The 22,644-nt window shown below is 32.4% G+C and overlaps 1 protein-coding gene across 5 annotated transcripts in view; it reads right to left on the bottom strand.

The window, feature by feature from the left end:
• The window catches only part of LOC132725076 (protein MTSS 2-like), a 48,533-nt gene that overhangs the window by 8,968 nt on the left and 16,921 nt on the right, over positions 1 to 22,644 (bottom strand). For 2 of the 5 annotated variants that reach the window (XM_060710068.1, XM_060710069.1), the window contains 7 exons: positions 19,610 to 19,738; positions 16,271 to 16,399; positions 14,560 to 14,992; positions 12,117 to 12,262; positions 10,936 to 11,031; positions 3,160 to 3,340; positions 958 to 1,080 (listed from right to left, as the gene is read on the bottom strand). In XM_060710068.1, coding sequence (XP_060566051.1) covers positions 958 to 1,080; positions 3,160 to 3,340; positions 10,936 to 11,031; positions 12,117 to 12,262; positions 14,560 to 14,992; positions 16,271 to 16,399; positions 19,610 to 19,738 — 1,237 coding nt within the window. The remainder of the gene's footprint in view (positions 1 to 957; positions 1,081 to 3,159; positions 3,341 to 10,935; positions 11,032 to 12,116; positions 12,263 to 14,559; positions 14,993 to 16,270; positions 16,400 to 19,609; positions 19,739 to 22,644) is intronic. The other 3 variants (XM_060710071.1, XM_060710070.1, XM_060710072.1) reach the window with 3 other exon arrangements.

The following is a 22,644-nucleotide window of genomic DNA, read 5'->3' as shown; positions in this document are numbered from 1 at the left end:
TTCTCTTTATACTTTTAAATGAAATAACCATGTGATGTCACTCAATGTAATTTTCATTCTCCATTAGAAAGAAAATGCCATGAATATTGAAAACATCTTATTTGGAAAAAAATTGTATTTAATGCAAAATGAAAATATTTAACAATTCATTATTCATTACCTTAGTGCAATAACTAAATTTGTAGTTAACTCCTATAAAATTTAGAAGGACTTAACCCATTACTGCACTAAAGTGAAGTATTGATCAGTAAGCTGAAAATCTGTAATCAATGTTGGCTTAAGTCCATATTCAATTCATGCTAATGAATTATCTCTATATATTTTATTCTAGGTTCAAACAGTAAATAAGTTATTACTGTGGGACAAGAGATCAGTGAGTGCTTTAAAAATATCACAAGATATCATTCACATAAAATATCTTCTTTATTCTTTAACCCTTAACCTGCTGAATTTCTTAAATGGACTTGTCCAACTTCCATTTTTGGAGCTGCCCAATATTAATTTTAGGGAAATCAATATGGAATTTTTAAGTTATCCCACAGTATAGAGTCTGTTCATGCTTCACTGATGTGCAGGCTAACTTAATTCTATTCTGAGTGGCGGTGTGGCCGACTGGTTAAGAGTCAGGCTAGTAATCTAAGGATTGCTGACCGCATGGGTTCAAACCCCATCACGAGCATTGTTTCCTTGAGTAAGAAACTTTACCTTGGTTGCCTAGAACATGTACTGATTGGTTTCAAGAACAGATTCAAGAGTGTTTCAATGAGCTTATAGCTTCCGACATATTCAAACTGAAATAAATTGGTATAAAGTAATTCTATACTGGTCACTTGTTGCTTCCAGCAGGGTAAAGATTAAAGTACTTAAGGTAGGAAATATAATAATTCTACCATGCACACAAGATATATGTGAGTAACTACACTACAAAAACAAAAAGAAATCAACTCAAACACATGCCTGCAGTGGATGCCGGACGTTTAAACTGGAAAGCAGCCTTTATGACAGGGCTATTTCGCGGGATTGTGAAATATTTCTCTTTTTCTTGTCTACCATAGTCAGACTGACCTGTGTCAAAGTAATCTGTAAGCAAATATAGTCACAACATAAACTAAACAATAGTAACGGTGATTTAGGTTATATAATACATACACCAGTACACTAACATCTATAAAACACTCGACAAAATTGACCAAAAAAATAATCTCAGAATTTTTTTTTTTTTTGATATTCGTTACCAATGTTGTTTGTATATATAATCGCAATGTTCATAATAATTGACAAGGCTGCCTTCTACCTTTCCTTCATTTCAAATATATTTTTTCCCTAGGCTTATCTACCAGTCATAATGCGATTTATAATACGACACGTTTGTAACATCACATTTCATTGGATAATAATGGTGTTTATATTATTAGTTATTAGTCACTATTATCCAATGAAAAGCGATGTTACAAAGGTGCAGTATTATAAAGTTTTCAGTGTTTTTCTGGTCCATCGGGATCATTGATTCCAGCACTTTGAAGTGTTGAAAATTGAGAACTGCTCAAGCTGGTGCTACAGGCTTGAGGGAAGGTGCACTTTTTCATTATCCCTCATGCACAGACTCAATCAAACCGAGTCTGCAATTTTCATGTAATTTTGTTGTGATATATACTTCTGAGGGACCACTTTTTGTCCAGATTTTTATATAAACGCCACTGTCAATTTTTGAAGTAATCTAAAAAGGTTTGCTGTATTATAAATTTGTTATAAAGATTCTTGACAGGTTATATGGCCATATATAAACTATTATTACAATCATTTATATATATACGGTCAAATAACCTGTCAAAAAAAATCTTTATAACTAATAATATATCATATTGACTGGCTTTTTCTTTAAAATAATGCACAGACAAGATAAAGTATATTTGAGCCGCGCCATGACAAAACCAACATAATGGGTTTGCGACCAGCATGGATCCAGACCAGCCTGGGCCTCCGCGCAGTCTGATCAGGATCCATGCTGTTCCCTTATAAACTCTATAACAAGTAGAGAAACTGATAGTGAACAGCATGGATCCTGATCAGACTACGCGGAGGCGCAGGCTGGTCTGGATCCATGCTGGGCGCAAATGCATTACGTTAGTTTGGTCATGGCGCGGCTCATTTCAGTGAACTGGAGTATCAAGCACAGGCATGCTAGCAAAACACAAGAAGGTGAAAGCTTAACTACACTATCTACTAGAGTTCCAGGGGAGTAGACAGGTCAGTCTCGTCTTCACCTCATTCAAAACTAGGTGCATGCAATTTCTAAATACACGACACACACACGCATTTGCAATCAAGTTAAACTCAAAAAACTTTAAAAACAGTTTCATAGAAAAAATGGTACAGCTTGATTTGAAAAGTGCTCTAATAATACATATTGCACAATGCATACTGCTTATTTGAAAATAAATAACTTGCAGATGAATATTTTCAAAACAAGAGTTGTCTGTAGGACAGTGCTCGACTATTCTCAGTGCTTTAATAGTGAATAATTTCTTTAAGTTCTAAAAGGGCAAATAATTCTGTCAAAATCTAGGTTCAAGTTATGAGCCTTGGATAGTGACCTTATGCTCTTAAATAAGTGCGTGAAGTTTCAATTCCATTCGTATTCAGTGGTTTTTGAGATACCAACTTGCACCCAAAAACTTAACCAAAGTGTGATGGTACAATAGCTCTCCCTATTCTTACAATGGTTGAGCTAAAAAACGACAATTGTTTTTCTTTTTTACTAAAATGTTTATAATTTAAAGTTAAAAAAACAAATGTAAAGGCATAGATCTGAACAAAATCTAAATATTCATTCTTAATGTAAGTACTCTCATTAACTACAATTTTTATTTCTCTGAGAAACTTCAAGACCTACAAAGCATAGAGTGCCATTGATAACTACATACCATAACCCTTAACCTGCTGGCACTGAAAGTATTTAGCCTTTGCCACCAGTATCGAGCCAGGCCAGCCTGTACATCCATGCAGTCTGACCTGGCTCTATACCGTTGGTTATACTTTTATATCAATCTACCTTAAAACTATGTTTGGACTATTCCAAATTTAAAGCTCGACAAGTCCATTGCACAAATTCAGCAGATTAAGGGCTATATTTAGATTTTGATCACAATGTGTACGTACCACCACTAGCTATGGTGTCCTCTGATATTGCCGGTGTACTGTTCATCGTTCCGTAACCACTAGAACTGTTCAGAGACGATTGGCTGGCTTGGGTATTGTCTGTGTACGAACTTTCTAGAGCAGCCGTGCTCGCTTCTAATTCTTTAATAGCTGCAGCAAGCTCTAAAGAATTCTGTTGTATCTGAAATAACGTAAATATAACAAATAAAGCCTCGCGTCAATTTTACAGTTACAACTGCTGATTCAAGCCAGGCTCGGTGAACTGGAAAAAGTGATCTACGTTAACAGATTTCTCTCAAACTAATACTAGTAACTCAATGACATTACTACATTTAGTGACAGCTTTTATAAGTATTTTCTTTTATTAAGAGGTGATCATTTTAACAGGTTTTACTGTTCAGCCTTATGTATCCCAAACATCATGGATTTAATAAGGCATACAGTCAACACTCCTACAAATGACTTCAAATTTCAAAGTTTATCAACTTTTTGTAATGATGTTATTTTGTTACCACTTTTAAGACAACTTAAGTAACTAGTAACTATCCTATTGTATTAATTTCATGGCAAATAACATTAAAACCTGCTCTATTGGTGACTGAAAAAAATTGTGGGATAAAGTCAATCATATTCCATGCTGCAGCAATCTTAGCATCTTATTACACGTGGATATTATTTTACTTACTTTATAAATGATATAAAATATTAAGTTTTACAAATTTCATATACACGGCATTCAAGTATTGTATAGCTTACAAAGCAATCAAAGTTAAATATTTATCCACTAAAGTCATTTTCTTAATATTAACAATTACCCTAAATGTAAGATAGAAATATTGGTGGCCTTAATCACAAGTGTAATAAAGAAATAAACAGCCAACATGCTTTCATATTAATGAAATAAAAAAATTAAAATTTCCCTGTAATATACAAGGGAATATGAAACAAAAAATAAATCCTAGAAAAAAATCAGGTGTTTTTATAACAACAATAATAACAACATCTTATCAAAAAACTTATATATATAACAAAAAAATTTCTAGGTCAAGGCCGCTTTTTTATGCTAAATGAACAGACCAAACTATGATTTTTCTAGAGACATACCATCTCAAAACATTAATATATTAAGGGAAGTAACTCTGACCATTATTCAGATCAGTTTTAATTCTTACAAAAGCAATTTTGATATATTGTCAAATGTTACCTACTTTCTAAATAAATTTAAAAGACAACTGTCAATCTAAGTACCTTACAGTAGTTATATACAAAGTACATGTATATTAAAGTAGGCTGTTACAATAACATTTTTGTATCTTATTAAATATCTTAATCCAAATTAAACAGATTTATCTACCAAAAACTTATCAAATGTTTATTTCTGGCAATACAGTTGTATTTTTTTATTGTTAAAGCATACTTTATGGTGACAGTAAATCAATGAATGGAGAGTTTTCAATGTGATACAAGCAGATATAATGTATGTGTTACAATGAATGACAATTGTTGACTACAGTATTACAACACGCATGCTCACTACTGTATATCCCCGCAACGACTTCTGTGAACAAAACAAACGTATTGTGTCAACTAATAGGTAATATTATCAATATACTGACGCATTGTGTCAAAGATAAGGCAATATTATCAATGTACTGACGCATTGTGTCAAAGATAAGGCAATATTATCAATATACTGACGCATTGTGTCAAAGATAAGGCAATATTATCAATGTACTGACGCATTGTGTCAAAGATAAGGCAATATTATCAATAAACTATCACATTGTGTCAAAGATAAGGCAATATTATCAATATACTGACGCATTGTGTCAAAGATAAGGTTATATTATCGATATTTATAGGTTATTAAACATTTAACTGTACAATACGGGAATATATTTGGACGAGTACATAGCAGGAGAAACCATATTGGATGACTTGCCAGGAAAATCTAATATAATTTCTAAAGCTGTGTACGAGTCCAAATATATCCCTGTAATGGTAACCTGTTTAACCTATATCCAAGAAAAACTCTAAGGAGATGCAACCTAATATCTTAAAGGTTTGACATTGCAAGACGCTTGTGACGCTCTTAGTAGAATCCATTCAGATACTTTTGTTGTTAATGGCTATTATCATTTACGTTGCATGGAAAAGAACAGGCAACAAAACTGTCCAATAAAGGTTATTACAGTGTCCAATATGGGAAAATATTTGATGGTCATATGATACAAATTCAAAGCAATGATTGGATGTAAATAATTGATATAGAATAAACTAAAGCATTATGTCAACTATAGGGCAATATCATCAATATACTTGCAGTATTATCATGCTTATATATAATCTATAATATTTGGATGCTGCACCAGTCCTGTTGTTAGAGTTTCATTTTATGTTATAAATCAATGTCACCAATCTAAGATGCATATTAAGTACTTGCCAATTAAATTACTTACTCTACTTAGCCTTATCAAGACTTTGCCAATTAATCTTTTTATTTAATTATTTTACTTCTGTTTTCATATATACATGTCTTTAATTAACTTACTGCCAATAAAAATATTCAATTTTCTTTAATAAAATATTTAATAAATAAATAATTGGGAATCATATCAATCAATTAGATAATCAAGAAATTCCAATCATTAAAGTAAATAAATCAATTTTCAATTAAATTAAGTAGTCATATAGGTTGTCATGTAGGTTGTCATGTTGTCACTTGTGAATAAATTTATATATTCATTGAAGAAGCAAAAGAACTCTTAACATATTAAATTAAAAAAAAAAAATACGGAAAATGCAGGTTTATTATATAAACTCAATTATTATTCATTACTTGTTTCAAAAAGAATTCATAAAAATAATATTTATAAACATTTTTTTTATATTAAATTAATAATATTTAGTCTTTAACCTGTCCGGAAAGTTGATTTTAACATTTGTAAAATCAAACACACCTCTAAATAAATATTCACAATAAACAGGTCACCGTAGTTACGTAACTATACTAAGGTAAGAATACAAATCATTTTTTTAACATGACATTTTTCACGGCACTTCTACAACATTTTCACTGGGGAAACTAAACAACAAAGAATTACACGAGTACCGTTATCTACATGACGGGACACTAGTTAAAATATATCACTAAAAGGCATTAGACAGAATGAGTATCTTGACACCAGATTTTGTATGGCCACTACTGGTTGGGGACCACCAAAACCGGACAACCACCAAACCCAGACGGCCCCGAAAATGCTTAATTTAGTATTTTCTTTGTTCAGTGGTTTTCAGTCACTTTTTCATCAACAATAAATGCATGTTTCTTCTAAAATTAAGTATTTAAATTTAAGTTTTTTCAACCTCCGTAAATGGTAATATTTTAAAGCCTTTTTCTACAATGTTGACGTTGTCATTTGGGGGGTCAAGAAAGAATTGCCTGACCTCATATACCAGCTATAATCATTTGCAGAGTAAACAATAGAATATCCAAAACTTCAGCATTTGTTGCTGAAATATTGTATATCATGTTAAAAATCTAAAATCAAAACACCCAAGCTTTTATCTGAATTAAATCACTTGATGTACATATCTGTCCGGACACATGGTACTGTAGTGTAGACAATTGAGGTAATTTTGATACCCTCCTTGTCGAGCCTCTGATATAAGTGTCAATACAATCAGAAATAATAAAACTAGTTTGTTAGTTAGGAGAAAAACCTAGCTGAACTGTGTCAAATTTTAAGGTCTCTAGGTTAAAAATTATGAAATCTGTACGGAAAAATGTTCAAAAAGTGTCCGGTTGATGGTCCCCGACCAGTATAGGGTAATTCTGTAGGTGTAACAGAAATTTGCTTAAAACTTTATATTTCATTATCTTTTCATGTCTTATGCCCAAATTGAAATTGTGTAGGATTGTATAGACAATACCTTTTATCTGTCAATGTGCAGTTACGAGGGTTGTACCAAAATTCTGTGACAAATGTTATATGATATAATATTTTCTATAATTACTTTTGAAATCTTTTAATAAAAGACACAAGTCTGAATTTCCGACATATGTCAAATTATCTGCACTTTGTTATGTATAGAATTGATTAATGATGATGTATGTATATTTCAAATATCAAATGTTGCGCCTTCAATATACCATGTTGATTATCTCTGTTGATATGACATCATCTCGTTCATTAACATATTTTAACGTTATTACAAAAATAACGTATCTTAATGTTATTACAAAAACAAGATTGCATTTGAGAAAAATGCTATGCCACCGCATTAATACAACACTAAATAGTAGTGTAGGAACAGATTTTTTTTGTTTCTTTACAATTTTGAAGATTGTCATAAAGCATGGATCCCTGGCCTATCTTATTCTTATTATCAGATAAGTGGTTAAATCTAATGTTTACTCAATAAAAGATCAGAGTAGGAATATATCAATGCACTCGAGTCTAGTGACTTTGGTGGTGAAGGTCATATTTCACACAGCCTTAATTTCATGACTACATCAAAAGGACAACACAGTAAGACACTTTGTCAAAATCTAGGTCAGCTGAAATCAAAGTTCACTTTACATCTTAATCTGTGCACAGGGTTCAAATTTTATAGCTGTACATCAAAGGACAAGAAAGTAGGTCACATCAACAAAATCTAGGTCACCTGATATCAAAGTTCAATTTTACAACTAAAACTGTGCACATGGTCAAAATTTCATTGCTGTACATCAAAGGACAAGAAAGTAGGTCACTGTCCCCTTGGGCAAGGCAAAATTTTGGACCCAAGGGTTTAATTCAAAACAATCTTGATACAGGTCCACCAAACAACATTTCAAGTCAAATATCTAAGCTGTAGCTTTCTCCCATTCAGAAAACATTTGTTTTATTTTCTATTTTTACTATGTGTACATAATGAGAATCACTGACCCCGGGCAGGGCCAATTTTGACACCAGGGGAAAAAATTGAACAAATTTAGTAGAGGACCTATAGATGATATTATATAGCAAACATCAAACCTCTATCCCTTGTTTCTTCAGACAAAAATATTTTTTTATTTTTTTACTATGTGTACATAGTGAAAATCAATGACCCCTGGGGGTGGGGCCAATTTTGACCCCAGGGCTATAATTTGTACAATCTTGCTAGAGGTTCACTACATAATGTTTCATGCAAAATATCTTAACTCTAGTCTTTGTAAATTTAAAGAAGATGATTTTTTAAGTTTTTACTTTATACATATAAGGAAAAAAAATCCGGAAACAAAGTGATCCCTCGGAAGCATTAATCACAACAAAATTACAAGAGAATCGCAGACTCGGTTTGATTGAGTCTGTACATGAGGGACAATGGATTCGTGCAACATCCCTCACGCCCCCTAGCACCGGCTTGAGCGGTACTCAATTCTCAACACTTAATAGTGCTGGCATCAATGATCCCGAAGGACCAGAAAAATATAACAACACTGAAGTGAAGCACAGGGCAACCCTCTACAGCTGCCACACAGCACTTGACACCCGCTGTTGTGATGTATAAAAATCCGGAAACAAAGTGATCCCTCGGAAGCATTAATCACAACAAAATTACAAGAGAATCGCAGACTCGGTTTGATTGAGTCTGTACATGAGGGACAATGGATTCGTGCAACATCCCTCACGCCCCCTAGCACCGGCTTGAGCGGTATTCAATTCTCAACACTTAATAGTGCTGGCATCAATGATCCCAAAGGACCAGAAAAATATAACAACACTGAAATTCTATGGCCCCCGGGGCAGGGCTAATTTTGACACTAGAGGCAAAATTTGAACAACTTTGGTAGAGTTCCTATAGATGATATCATTTAACAAATATTAAAGCTCTAAGCCTTGTACCTTCAGACAATAAGATTTTTTACTATATATATATTTAAAATCAATGACCCCTGGGGCGGGGGCAATTTTGACACCAGGGCTATAATTCAACAACAATCTTGCTAGAAGTTCACTTCACAATGTTTCATGCAAAATATTTAACCTCTAGCATTTGTCAATTGCTAGAAGAAATTTTTTAAAGTTTTTACTATAAGTTTTAACTATATACATATAAGGAAAACCAATGACCCCCAGGGCGGGGCCGATTTTGACCCCAGGGCTATAATTTGAACAATATTGGTAAGGGTCTACCAGACAATGCCTCATGCAAAATATCTAAGCTCTAGGCCTTTTGGGTCTTTACAAGAAGGTATTTTAAGTTTTTATTATATGTACATAGTGAGAATGACACTCGGGGTGGGGCCGATTTTGACCCCAGGGCTATAATTTGAACAATCTTGGTAAAGGTCTACGAGACAATGCCCTATGCAAAATATCTAAGCTCTAGGCCTTTTGGGTCTTTACAAGAAGGTATTTTAAGTTTTTACTATATGTACATATAGTGAAAATCAATGACCCCCGGGGCAGGGGCAATTTTGACCCTAGGGCTATAATTTGAACAATCTTGGTAGAGGTCTACCAGACAATGCCTTATGCAAAATATCTAAGCTCTAGGCCTTTTGGGTCTTTACAAGAAGGTATTTTAAGTTTTTACTATATGTACATATAGTGAAAATCAATGACCCCCGGGGCCGGGCCAATTTTGACCCCAGGGCTATAATTTGAACAATCTTGGTAGAGGTCTACCAGACAATGCCTTATGCAAAATATCTAAGCTCTAGACCTTTTCAGTCTTTACAAGAAGGTATTTTAAGTTTTTACTATATGTACATATAGTGAAAATCAATAACCCCCGGGGCAGGGCCGATTTTGATCCCAGGGCTATAATTTGAACAATCTTGGTAGAGGTCTACCAGACAATGCCTTATGCAAAATATCTAAGCTCTAGGCCTTTTGGGTCTTTACAAGAAGATTTTTTAAATTTATTCATTTAATTCCTTTTGGTTGCCATGGCAACCAGATTTCTGCATGGAATGAAATTCTTTGAACAACTTTGGAAGCCCTTCACCCAAGGATCAATCCTGCCAAGTTTGGTTGAAATTGGACAAGTGGTTTTTCACAAGAAGATTTTTTAAGTTCACTATATAATCTCTATAACACACACACACACAAACAAACAAACAAACACACACACACACACACATACACACAGGTGAATCGCTATATGCCACCGCATCGCAGATGCTGCGGTGGCATAATAACATATTTTAACCTGATTACAAATGAGAAACAGTAAATGGAAACATCTGATAGCAAATAGGATATTTATAAAGGCCACATCTAAAGAACGTTCAGCACAACTGACATTTATCCACTTTTGTGCCGACCAAAGAATGACACCTGTTAAAACTAAAATGACCAATACTTCAAAAAGAACAGTCAAGCAGCATATCAAAAGCACTTGTTTACAAATGGAAGAGATAGAAGCAAGAAATTTGCCATACAGAAGTTGTATTTGTCACAGTATTTATGTAACCATTTTGTTAATTCAATAAATTGTTGATATTTTTCTAGTATTTAAATTTGACATAAAAATGTATCATTTATATGTGTCAACAACATATCAAAATTTTGACTTTGTGCCTATCTAAATGAATCTTTAAACATTATCGTCACAGAATATTGGGAGAACCATCGTACATAGCGTATTTTTCTTCCAAATATCCATTTATCTACTTACGTATATTCCACCTACATAATTACCCAGTACAAGATCATTTACAATATATATTTTATTGTAATAATATGTAAGTTAGAGAGTGTATTTTGTGCTGATACTTTTATTAGAAAGCATGTCTCTTGCCTTAGATTTCCGATCGCCAGGAGTGAAATCGCCGTGCAGAGCAGCTGTGTAATTATCAAGGTCGCGTATAGCCTCCGTTAAGTCCATTCCATCCAACTGTATGGGTTCAAGGGTGAAAAAGCAAACAACAAAAGGTCAGACATGAGTTTTGATGTAACAGTAGGTCAGATATGACTGTTTTTGGTAATAAAACAGAGGCTGGCATGCAAAAATGATCAAATTCAAAATAGCTACCATTCACAGCTGATTAACTTTAATGGCCAAAATTATTAATGCAAATCTGTTAATAAATTTTGATATTTTGATAAATTTTATCAAAGATCTTTCAAGTTATATTCATAGGTCTCTTTCATAGGAAAAATATCTGGAAAATTTATTAAACTTTTAAAAATAAAAAAAAAGTAAAATAAAAGCAGTGTATATATGAAGCAAGCTTTTGATAAATATAAAGAAAGGTTTTGCTTCAACTAATAGTTCTTACAGGCATTTTAGTCACTCTAGAAAAGGAGATCACCCCCAGTCAAGTAGTGCTTCAATTCCATTTGGATACTTCGGACATAATTTTTTGCTTTGTTAAGTCTTTATCCTACATAATTTCTGGTAAAACTGTTACGGACAGACTTTTAAATTTCTCTTTTATGCCCTTTCTTTCAATGATCTCCACGTCCCCAACCCCCTACCCCTTTCCCTTCAATATGTTGCAGAAAATGGCTAAAATACATATCAGCTGTGACTAGCAGATTACTAAGCATTACATACACAATAAAGACTAAATGCAGAGCACACAAAAAAGGTTGTTTTTTTTTTATATTATAAATTCATGCCATCAAGCATAGTAATCAATGAAATCTAGGTCAGTAAATATAAAGACAAAATAAGTCATTAGTTCTAACAGATTAGATATATAACAGTGATGATCTGTGAGGTATTATAAAGCTTTTAAAAGTTAAATATATAAATAGTTTGTGCAAAAAAATAGATGATGTCATGTAATTAAATTGTATTATCTAACTATATACATACTTTATCTCTAAAGTTAATTGCTATCTATAAAATCTATTGGTGCCCATTTTGCTCCTGTTTTAATTTCAGATCTCTGATTTATCCTAATTTCAGGGCTCTGATTTATCCTAAACGAACCACGGTTCACTAAATGATTTGTATATACAGCATTCATTTACCTGTGGTCTTTCTACCTTGGGACTGGGCGTGTTTGGCTCGAAGGGCGGGTCCCTGGTGGTCGGGGTTTTATCTGTATCACTGTCCCCGCCCTGACTCTGTATCTGTACATTCAACTCGTTCAAATTTGCATATACTGGCTGCTCACCTACATTCACAACAAAATAGAAATATATATGTTATAATAAAATATTATAACCATTCTTACATTCACAGATAAGTAAACAAACATGCACAGTTGCTAATGTCATGTCAGAATGCCAATAGGTTTTTTTTTGTTGTTTTTTTTTAAATGCCAATAAAGTTAATTGAAGCACTAGATTAACTCAATAATGCAATTTAAGAAGGAAGTAACACATGTACTGCAATGAATCCTAGATTTGTATATTAATCCTAACACTGCTTAATATTTTGTGTCATGGCATTGTCCTGCTTTCAATTTTTATCAGTCCCTTAGTATTGTACAGGGATTTCAATATCAAAATTTTAAAACTGAACAGCAATCAGTATATTATATGAAGTCTAATCTGACTGCACAGATTTTCAGACTTGCCTAGCTTAACTCATTTTATTGCTACTAGTGCTCCAAAGGTTACAATTAGAGGCATCACAATCTAGAATGGTCTATTTACCCTAACCAATGCTTAATATATTTTAATCTGGTCAAAAACATTTAACATTTTTAGGGAAAATTTCAAAATATAATTTTAATGACTGATAAGTAAACAAGAGCTGTCAGTAGGACAGCACGCTCGACTATTCTAAGTGCTTGATAGTAAAAGAGCCTTGATAATGTTAAATTTTTTAAGTTCACAAAAGGGCTAATTTTTTTTTATAAATTCATGTAATACTGGCCTTAGAGAGAGTCTAATTATACAGTATTGGCTTGACTATTCGGAAGGTAATGTCACAAGGGTGTTTTATTGAGTAAAATAATACTAATTACCTATGAATACATAAATTTGACAGAAAAAGTCAAAGTCTTGTTATTAAGATTTTTTATCAAGTAAATCACTGCTTTATTATTATGAATGCATAAAATTGTCCCAAAAAAGGCACAAACCCTTCAGTAGTTATTGAGATAACAGCTTACAAGCAAAACTTTACCATGAATTTCTAAGTTGAAAAAGGGAAGAAAAATCAGCCTAAATGCAAGATAGAATAATGGATCTTTGTCAGTGACCTACAATTATGACCCTAAATGCATATGTGAAATTATAAATAAATATCTTTAATAGTTATTGAGATATGTAAAACTTGCATGTGAACATTAACCAAGAGACTAAGTAGAAAAGGGGATATGAACCAGCCTTAATGCAAGATAGAGTTATGGAACTTGGTTAGTGACATACAATTATGACCCTCCAATTATGACCCTAAGTGCATGTGTAAAGTTTGAAGTAAATATTTTTGAAGACCTGTAACCTTTAACCAAAATTTCTAAGTTTCAAAGGGGCAAATAATTCTACAAATATTGCAGGCAGAGTTATGCAATTTTGCAAACTGATGTACATTGTTACTATAAAAAAGTATTTTAAATTTCAATTGAATATCTCAAGCAATAATTGAGATATTTGACTTTACAAAAAAACTTTAACCAAAATTTCTAAGTTCCAAAGGGGCATAATTCTTTCAATATTGTAGGCAGAGTTATCCAACTTGTCAATCTGATGAAACTTGTTACTATAAATAAGTATTGTAAGTTTCAATTGAATATCTCAAGCAATAATCGAGATATTTGACTTTACAAAAAACTTTAACCAAAATTTCTAAGTTAAAAAGGGGCATAATTCTGTCAATATTGTAGGCAGAGTTATCCAACTTGTCAATATGAAGTATCTTGTTACTATTAATAAGTATTGTAAGTTTCAATTAAATATCTCAAGCAATAATTGAGATATTTGACTTTATAAAAAACTTTAACCAAAATTTCTAAGTAAAAAAGGGGCATAATTCTGTCAATATTGTAGGCAGAGTTATCCAACTTGTGAATCTGATGTACCTTGTTACTATAAATAAGTATTGTAAGTTTCAATTGAATATCTCAAGTAATAATTGAGATATTTGACTTTACAAAAAACTTTAACCAACGCAGACGCCGACGCGGACGCTGACGCCGACGCCGACGCCGGGGCGACTACAATAGCTCTCATATTCTTCGAATAGTCGAGCTAAAAATGCAGACCAAAATCAGACAACACAGAATGATGTGCCTGCTGACCTTGGTCTGCACTGGTGGCATGAGCACAATCAGTTGGCCCTCATAGGCAAAGAGTTGAATTGAAAAGATCAAGGTTGGAAAATTTACAGTAAAATATAAAAAAAAATTTCAATTGCATTACAAGCAATTAATATTGCAAATGCTTCTTTCTCAAGATGGATTGAAAATAAATAAGTTATCATTACTAAAATATCCTATTACTGAGAAAGTAAATTATTAGTTACCTATAGATGGTGGTACTTTAGGTGGTGCAACTGCCCGAGATTTGGGCTTGGGACCAAGAGGTGGTAACACCGGCTGCATTTTGTTGATGGAAGCAGACTGTCTAGAATATGGCACAGACATCGTGCTATGAGGTCGTTCCCGTTTAATCACAGTAGCGTCATGTTGATCTTCCGGTCTTGTACTCTCTAAAGAACCCTGTTGTGGAGGCTCGAACAACTGTGCCGACAAAGCCGGTCTCGAATGGGACTTCTCGTACGCTGAAGATATCGTGTGTGGGCGACCTGGCTCAGACTTGCCACCTATGTTTGGTGGATTTGGCCAGTTAGTCCATGTTGAAGTGGCTGATGGTGTATTTGGGTAGCTTTCTGACGGAGTGGAAGGCGTCGACTCGACTTCTGGCGTGTCGGCATCTTGACTGTTATTGTCAGCAGTCTGTACAGAAAATCATTGTTACACAAATACCACAGAACCAAACTCATGACAGAAACAAACAACTCAGTACTTCATTCTAAATTTTTATTGCAGACCAGGAAGCACGATTAATAAATAAAATAGTCTATAATTAAACAATCTAGAAGTAAAATCAACCCTTCCTATATTTCTTTATTATTTGTAAAAGAAAACAGCCAATAAAATGCTTCCAAATAACTTCTATTTATTTCACTACCTTGAAATCATTATAAATTTCAATTTCCCACCCCACCCAAAGGAAAGTTCATTTAATATAATCTTTAATTTCCCATCCAATCCCAAAGAACACTACTACGTGAATAACTAGTGGTATAAAAACTAAAATTGAAATGTTTGTATTTGTTCTTTTTTAATCCTTTAAAATAAACATAAACTGTATTGGAAGAAATATACCAATTAATGAATTAGAAAACCTAACAATACTTTCTGTACCTTATTACGTATACTCGTAAATTTTCTGTACCTATATTACCTATACTCATAAATTTTTCATCAATTTTTCTTGTATCACATTGTTTAACTATGCGGTTGAAACTAACATGCTCAGTAAATTCTCTTCAACTACTTGTTAACAGTTGGAAAGGAAGCATAACCATCATGCACTTTATGTCATATCTAAGTAAGTAAAGCTTGTATACTATAAAAGTCAACCACTGTATCACATATGTTGCAATAAGTTATGCAACAATTGCCAAAAATGTAAAGATTATGCAACAAATAAACAATTGCCAAAGATGTAAAGGTTATGCTATGATTGCAAAAAATGTAAAGGTTATGCAACAATTGCCAAAAAATGTAAAGGTTATGCTATGATTGCCAAAAATGTAAAGGTTATGCTATGATTGCCAAAAATGTAAAGGTTATGCAACAATTGCCAAAAAATGTAAGGTTATGCAACAGTTGCCAAAAAAACTTTATGCAATGCAACAATTGCCAAAAATGTAAAGGTTATGCTATGATTGCCAAAAATGTAAAGGTTATGCAACAATTGCCAAAAATGTAAAATGTTATGCAACAATTGCCAAAAAACTTTATGCTATGCAACAATTGCCAAAAATGTAAAGGTTATGCAACAATTGCCAAAAATGAATGTTATGCTACAACTGTGAAAAATGTACATGAAATACAAATACATGTACTGTTAAAACAAGTATCAGTTATCATAATAATGCTATGATTACCAATATTTATCTTTAATAAAAGCATGGCATTGTACTACTATTCTCAAATGACATTTACCTGGGTTTGTAAGCTGAGGGAGGAGGGTGTGGTCGGCCGCAGGAACAAGGTATCTTGTGATGTAAATCCTGAGTCCTGTGATGATACGCTAGTCAAGCGTACGCCTGATCCCAACAACTGAGCTTGTTGCTGTACAAATATATCACAGAATGTTAGGATTTACATGACAAATTACAGTCTGAGTCTGATATATATCACAAAATAGTAGATGTAACATAGCAACACTAAACATGACGTACTGTCCGATATATAACAGAATGTTAGGCCAAACTAAATGCTATATACTCTTATGTATGGCATAATGTTAAGGTTTCATATACTGCATGATGGAGCTAAACATGCCTTATTGTTTGATATATTATAACACAAGCTGGCTGGAATTGTATAGAATTAAATACAGTCAAACCTGAATTAAAGACCATCTCCAAAAAAGACAACCCTGTTAACAAAGGCCACTCTTTAACAAAGCTTCATTTATTAAAAAGAACATATTAACCTCCAAATAAAAATCACTTGTCTATAATGGCCATGTTTGGTCTCTTCTTTGAATGGCCTTTATTCACAGATTTGACTGTAGTATATATCTAATATTTCATGACTGAACTGCTTAACATAATAAAGCCAAGCATGGTTTATTTCTCCATCAGTTCAGAAGGTAAGAATAAGCTATGAAACTATTACTGCTGAGCTGATATGTCATGGATAAGTTCATGTATCATTCTAATGAAAGTATGGATAAATTATAAATTCTTTCTTCTTGGATATATCACAATACAATAATAAAATCATAAATTACAGAGATTAATTATATCAAGATTTTATTAAAAACAGCAACAATGAAAAATTTTATTGAATATTTGGAATAATGAAGTATCTGGATTTATTTACTAAAATTTTTATATTACCTTGAAATATGGCCAAGAAACAAATTATTTCCAATTTTAATATATATTTACAATTATAACTGATATCACAAAAAAGTGACGTTTAACCCCACCCCCAAACCATCCCTCCAACTTTTATCAGCGAAAAAAAAAAAAACATGAAAAAAAAAATTGTTTTGATATTAAATTTAGCATTGATACTATTACGCACAAGCCTGAAATTTTGCGATAAGAGATGTTTTCTGGAATCATTGAAGAAGGGAGATTCAAATATAGAACCTAGAAACAATCAACAAAAGTAGGCGGATGGAAAAAACAAACAAGATGATGTGGTAATGTTTGAAAGCTATTCTGTTATACAGAAATGTCGGGGAGAATTTTTTGCAGCAGAGATCGCTACAAGGTAACTTGTATGATAGAAAACAGCAGGAAACACTGCTGTCTTCTATTTGCAGAAACATATCAATTGTAAGGAGAGGTATTATCAAATGTATCAGTTAATAAACAATAGACTGTAGAAGCTCTGTTAAATCAAAAGAAGCTGATAAATTGATGTGCACAAAACATTAAAAAAAATGTTTTTTTTTAGGTACGTTAAAAACAAGATTGTTTATTGTTGTTGATAGGCAGTAGGCACTGAAGAATCACTGTTTCTGGTCTTAAAAAAAGAAATATAAATTATGCATCTCAAAACAATTTTTGTCTCAGTTTAGCTCTGATTAATACTTATTTCAGATGTTTCCAAGTGAAATATCAATTTTTACATCAGTTTGGCATGGGAAATTATACCTTATGATCTATAAAAAGTGAAACATCTGTTTAATATGTATATTTATACAGTTTAAAGTTTTTAGTATAGTTTGGTCCTAATGTAATTACTGTTAAACCTGTGAACAAAGGACATCCAAGGAGAGATCAAGCATGGCCTTTATAGACAAGTGGTCTTTATTTAGAGGTTACTTTTCTTTTTAATCAATGCAGAATTGCCAGAGAGTGGCCTTTATTAACAGGGTGGTCTTTATTCAGAAGTGGTCTTTTAACACAGGTTTGACTGTATGTCTACAGATATAAAACATGCAATATATGAGATCTGTTATGGCAGCCCTATCTGATCTACAACAGCACGATTATCATTAACTGCCAAAATTCTGCAATATTAATTCTACAGATAGTAAAATTTTACAGATTGTACAATAATAGTACTTTATCTACATTATATTCTTTATATCTCACAAAACCTATTCTCTGAATGCTTCCCAAGCTGAATAATTCATCTTCTGATATTTCAAAAGCTTTTGTAAAGAAATTGATTTTTTTCTCCATCTCCTTGTACTTTTTATATAAATTTGGTAAAAACAAATAATAAATATTTAATGACTGATCATGTATTCCCCTTAACAGTATTTCAGATAACTAATAACAGTAAACATCAAAGTAAATTAATAGTAAATATTTTCTTTCTAAACAAAATTACTTGATTTCATTCAAAAATCTGTTTAAAAGGTAAATATTTGTACATATCAGGACCCATGCATATATCAGACACCTAGACCGAGAATCAATATTTGTCTAGACTAAATATTTTTGGTATAGAATCAGTAAACAGTAAGCTTTAACATAATTTCTGCCATCAGCAAACTAGTATCTTAACTCTGCTGCACTGAATCCCAGTGCAAACACCTAACATTCATCTTGTTAACTATCTGTCTCAGGAGTTATTTCTTTAGTAATGATGTTATAGAACAATAAGCAGAATATAGCGTAACAAGTCATGCCCAATGTAATGATAATTTTATCTGCAATTTTGATTTTTTTCTGATAAGAGTGATTTTATATCCGATTGGCCAGACTTTTCAGTTATAACTTAATTGTTATATAGTTTTATTATGGCATGGACTGATGTTTTAATTATTACTAACCTGTTGTATAGTTTTATTATGGCATGAAGTGATGCTTTTTTATTATGGCATGACGTGATGCTTCAGTTATTACTAACCTCTTGTATAGTTTTATTCTGGCATGGACTGATGTTTTAGTTATAACTAACCTGTTGTATAGTTTTATTATGGCATGGACTGGTGTTATAGTTATAACTAAACTGTTGTATAGTTTTATTATGGCATAGACTGATGTTTCAGTTATAACTAACCTGTTGTATAGTTTTATTACGGCATGAACTGCTGATATAGTTATTACTAACCTGTTGTATAGTTTTATTATGGCATGAACTGATGTTTCAGTTATAACTAACCTGTTGTATAGTTTTATTATGGCATGGACTGATGTTTCAGTTATAACTAACCTGTTGTATAGTTTTATTATGGCATGGACTGATGTTATAGTTATAACTAACCTGTTGTATAGTTTTATTATGGCATGGACTGATGTTTCAGTTATAACTAACCTGTTGTATAGTTTTATTATGGCATGAGCTGATGTTATAGTTATTACTAACCTGTTGTATAGTTTTATTATGGCATGGACTGTGGGACTGTGCTGATCCGCTGCTCGAACTCGCAATACTATTGATACTGCACATGCTCGACTTTCTGGAACCAAGGGAGCTTGGTGAACTAGGTGGTGTCTGAAATATACATCAACAATCGTCTAAAAACAGGTGCCAAACAATCATTTGCTTAAAGCAAAAATTAAGAAAATATTTCAAAAATTAAAAAAAAAAATATTTGAATTTTAAACTAATGAGGTTTACACCATCAATCATTTGACAGTGGCTACAAACTTCTTTAAACATATCTTCAATCAACTTTAATCATAGTGCATGTTCGCAACATATTTAGTTGTAATAAACAAATAGCTATCAATTCATCTACCCCCCAAAGAATCATTCCCCACAAAGCTGTCTCTATTTATAACTGGTCACAATCAACTTAACATATTCTTGTTCCATCTAGAGTTAACATGTTTTCAAATTCTTTAAATTCCCGATTACCTTAAACAATGCGCACAATTTGTAAAAACAAAGACCAATCATTTAAACACATTCACACGACGACTTAAAAAAATCCTTTGAAGCTTTTTATCTCGTTTACATCTGTAATAGTTTGTCGTTTGATTTTGTTCGCTACAATTTTAAGTTAAAATTTTGTTAGTGTTATAGAAATATGAATAATTAAAAAACCAAACGAAACCACGTCAAAAAATATGAAAAAGATACAGTTTGAATACTAATTTATTTTTAGTATCATGGTTTATTTAATTGTGTCATACAAAAATGAAGTGCAGTTCAAAGTTTCTGCGTTCATAACAATAATTTCATTCCTTGCATAAATACATGCAAAGCACGGGAGTAAAAAAAAAAATTGTACTGTGTGTAAGTCAGGATATGTGTGCCCTAAAAGCTTGTATTAATGTGAAAAGAGAGATATTGTTATTCTGAAGTCTTTATTAATTATCTGATTGAGAGAAAAAAAAAACAAGTATATATAAATTACATAATATTTATCCTGATAAAGGCATAGGGTGAAACGTTTAAAAAACAATTTATCCAAATTCTCATATTATTGATGATTTTTCTACCACAAATTTATTTGGTTGAGGTAATACATGTCAGATCTGTGTGTATATATATATATATATGTTATACAAGGGAAATTTCATTATATTTTTCTTCACGATGTCCGCGCAGTCTCCCTTCTTGCTATTAAAATATTCAATTTAGTGTTGTAAATATATGTATATACTGCATGTTTGTAACATTGATTTTCAAATGCCTTAAATGCCCCTCTATGGATTATTTTAGGCATGGACAGGGCACCTGGGTAGAACCACCAACGTTCTGTAAGCTAACTTGATAGCTCCACACTTGTAAGAATCCAAAGATTATCTACTACACTATGATATAAAATTAACTATGCACATATTTTAATGGTAATTTTACAATTTGATAGCAGTTCTAAATTTGACACTTCATAAAAATTTATATCAAAAAATTATCTTACTCAACTGCATTAAAATAAAATTATATTTTGAAATGTGCATTTTAAATTTCTAGATGCTTCAATACCAGTCATAAAATAGCAATATTTCACAGCTGAGATCACAATTTGTGATTTAATTTAAAATTTCGAAGTTGCTTTACCTAACAATAATATTATTGTTTCGATTAACATTATTACAACAGTATCATAAAAAATCTGATCAAATACATGTACAATAAGAAAATGAAGTTGAAGTTTTGTTTTGTTTGTTTGATTGGGTTTTACGTCACATGGACACAGTATAGGTCATTATTTTGGCGACGTTCCAGCTTTACTGGTCGAGGAAGACCTCAGGTGCCCTTCCGTGCATTATTTCAGGCACGAACGGGCACCTGAGTAGAACCACCGACGTTCTGTAAGCTAGCTGGATAGCTTCCTCACATGAAAGAATCCAAAGTCCCTGTCGGGATTCGAACCCACAGTGGTGAGGGGCATGTGGTTTGAAGTCAACGACCTTAACCACTCGGCCAAGTGGACACATGTTTTTATCCTATGCAATCAATGTTTGTGTTCATTTATTTTATCATAACTTGCTGTTTTAATTTCTAGGTGTACATGAAGGCAGACGTCCCTCAGGTAGAGGCAGTTACCGACATACATTTCACAAGTAAGACAAGTACTTTCCTTAAATAAAACCCCAGGAACTTCAAAATCCCCAGATAATTTTCTTTCTAAGCATGTGTGTTAAGTGTTTTTGTTTTTATCCTCAAAACAATCTGTGTTAAATTAAAGTTCAAGGTCAAAGTAACTCATAATTTTAGTTTTTAAACTTTAGCATTGTTGCACCAGAACCAATATTCAACACTGTATAAAAAGTGTTTCAGAAACTTATTTATCAGCATTTTCCCCTACTTCGCAAATGGTGTCAGCACCAAACAAATTGCAGAAATTGCATAGTTTTGACCTAAATTGGGAATTTTCAGTGTAATATTGGGAATTTACAAGTCATATAATGGATAATTTGCTCTTTTTTATTGGGAATGGTGCAGTTTTCACATATTAGTTATACAAGAGGAAAACTCTGTTTATGTATATTCAAATTAAGGAAAAGAATTTCAAACATAACTAATGATCGTCATAAGCTCATAACTATTGTGAAATCTAGTCAAGATTCTTCACACATTTTTAAATTGGTATATTTTAACAGAGTACAGATTGTAATTTATATATATTTTCACAACAACACCCTAGGCTACAAATAGAATAATCAATTTATAAAGAAATCATGCTCAAGGTTGTTTTATGAAGCTAAAGATAAAAAAATGTACAAAAGTGTGATGAAAAGATTTCTACTTTTCACAAGTTTTCTTAATGTCTTTTGCATACCAAAACATAACATGTAAACATTTTCTTATTGCTGTAACTGTAATAAAGATCTTAGCAAACTACAACAAATAAAAATGTTTTATAAGTTTAACTGGGTGCATTGGATGATATCCAAATACATGGGACAAATTTGCTTGCAGAATGACATATAAAGACGCTGCTGCGC

The sequence above is a fragment of the Ruditapes philippinarum genome, unplaced genomic scaffold (genome assembly GCF_026571515.1).
Source record: "Ruditapes philippinarum isolate M1 unplaced genomic scaffold, ASM2657151v2 ctg640_1_1_1_1, whole genome shotgun sequence".
In the NCBI taxonomy this organism is placed as follows: Eukaryota; Metazoa; Mollusca; class Bivalvia; order Venerida; family Veneridae; genus Ruditapes; species Ruditapes philippinarum.
The sequence above is the reverse complement of the archived record's forward strand: the minus strand, read 5'-3'. Positions and strand labels throughout refer to the sequence as shown.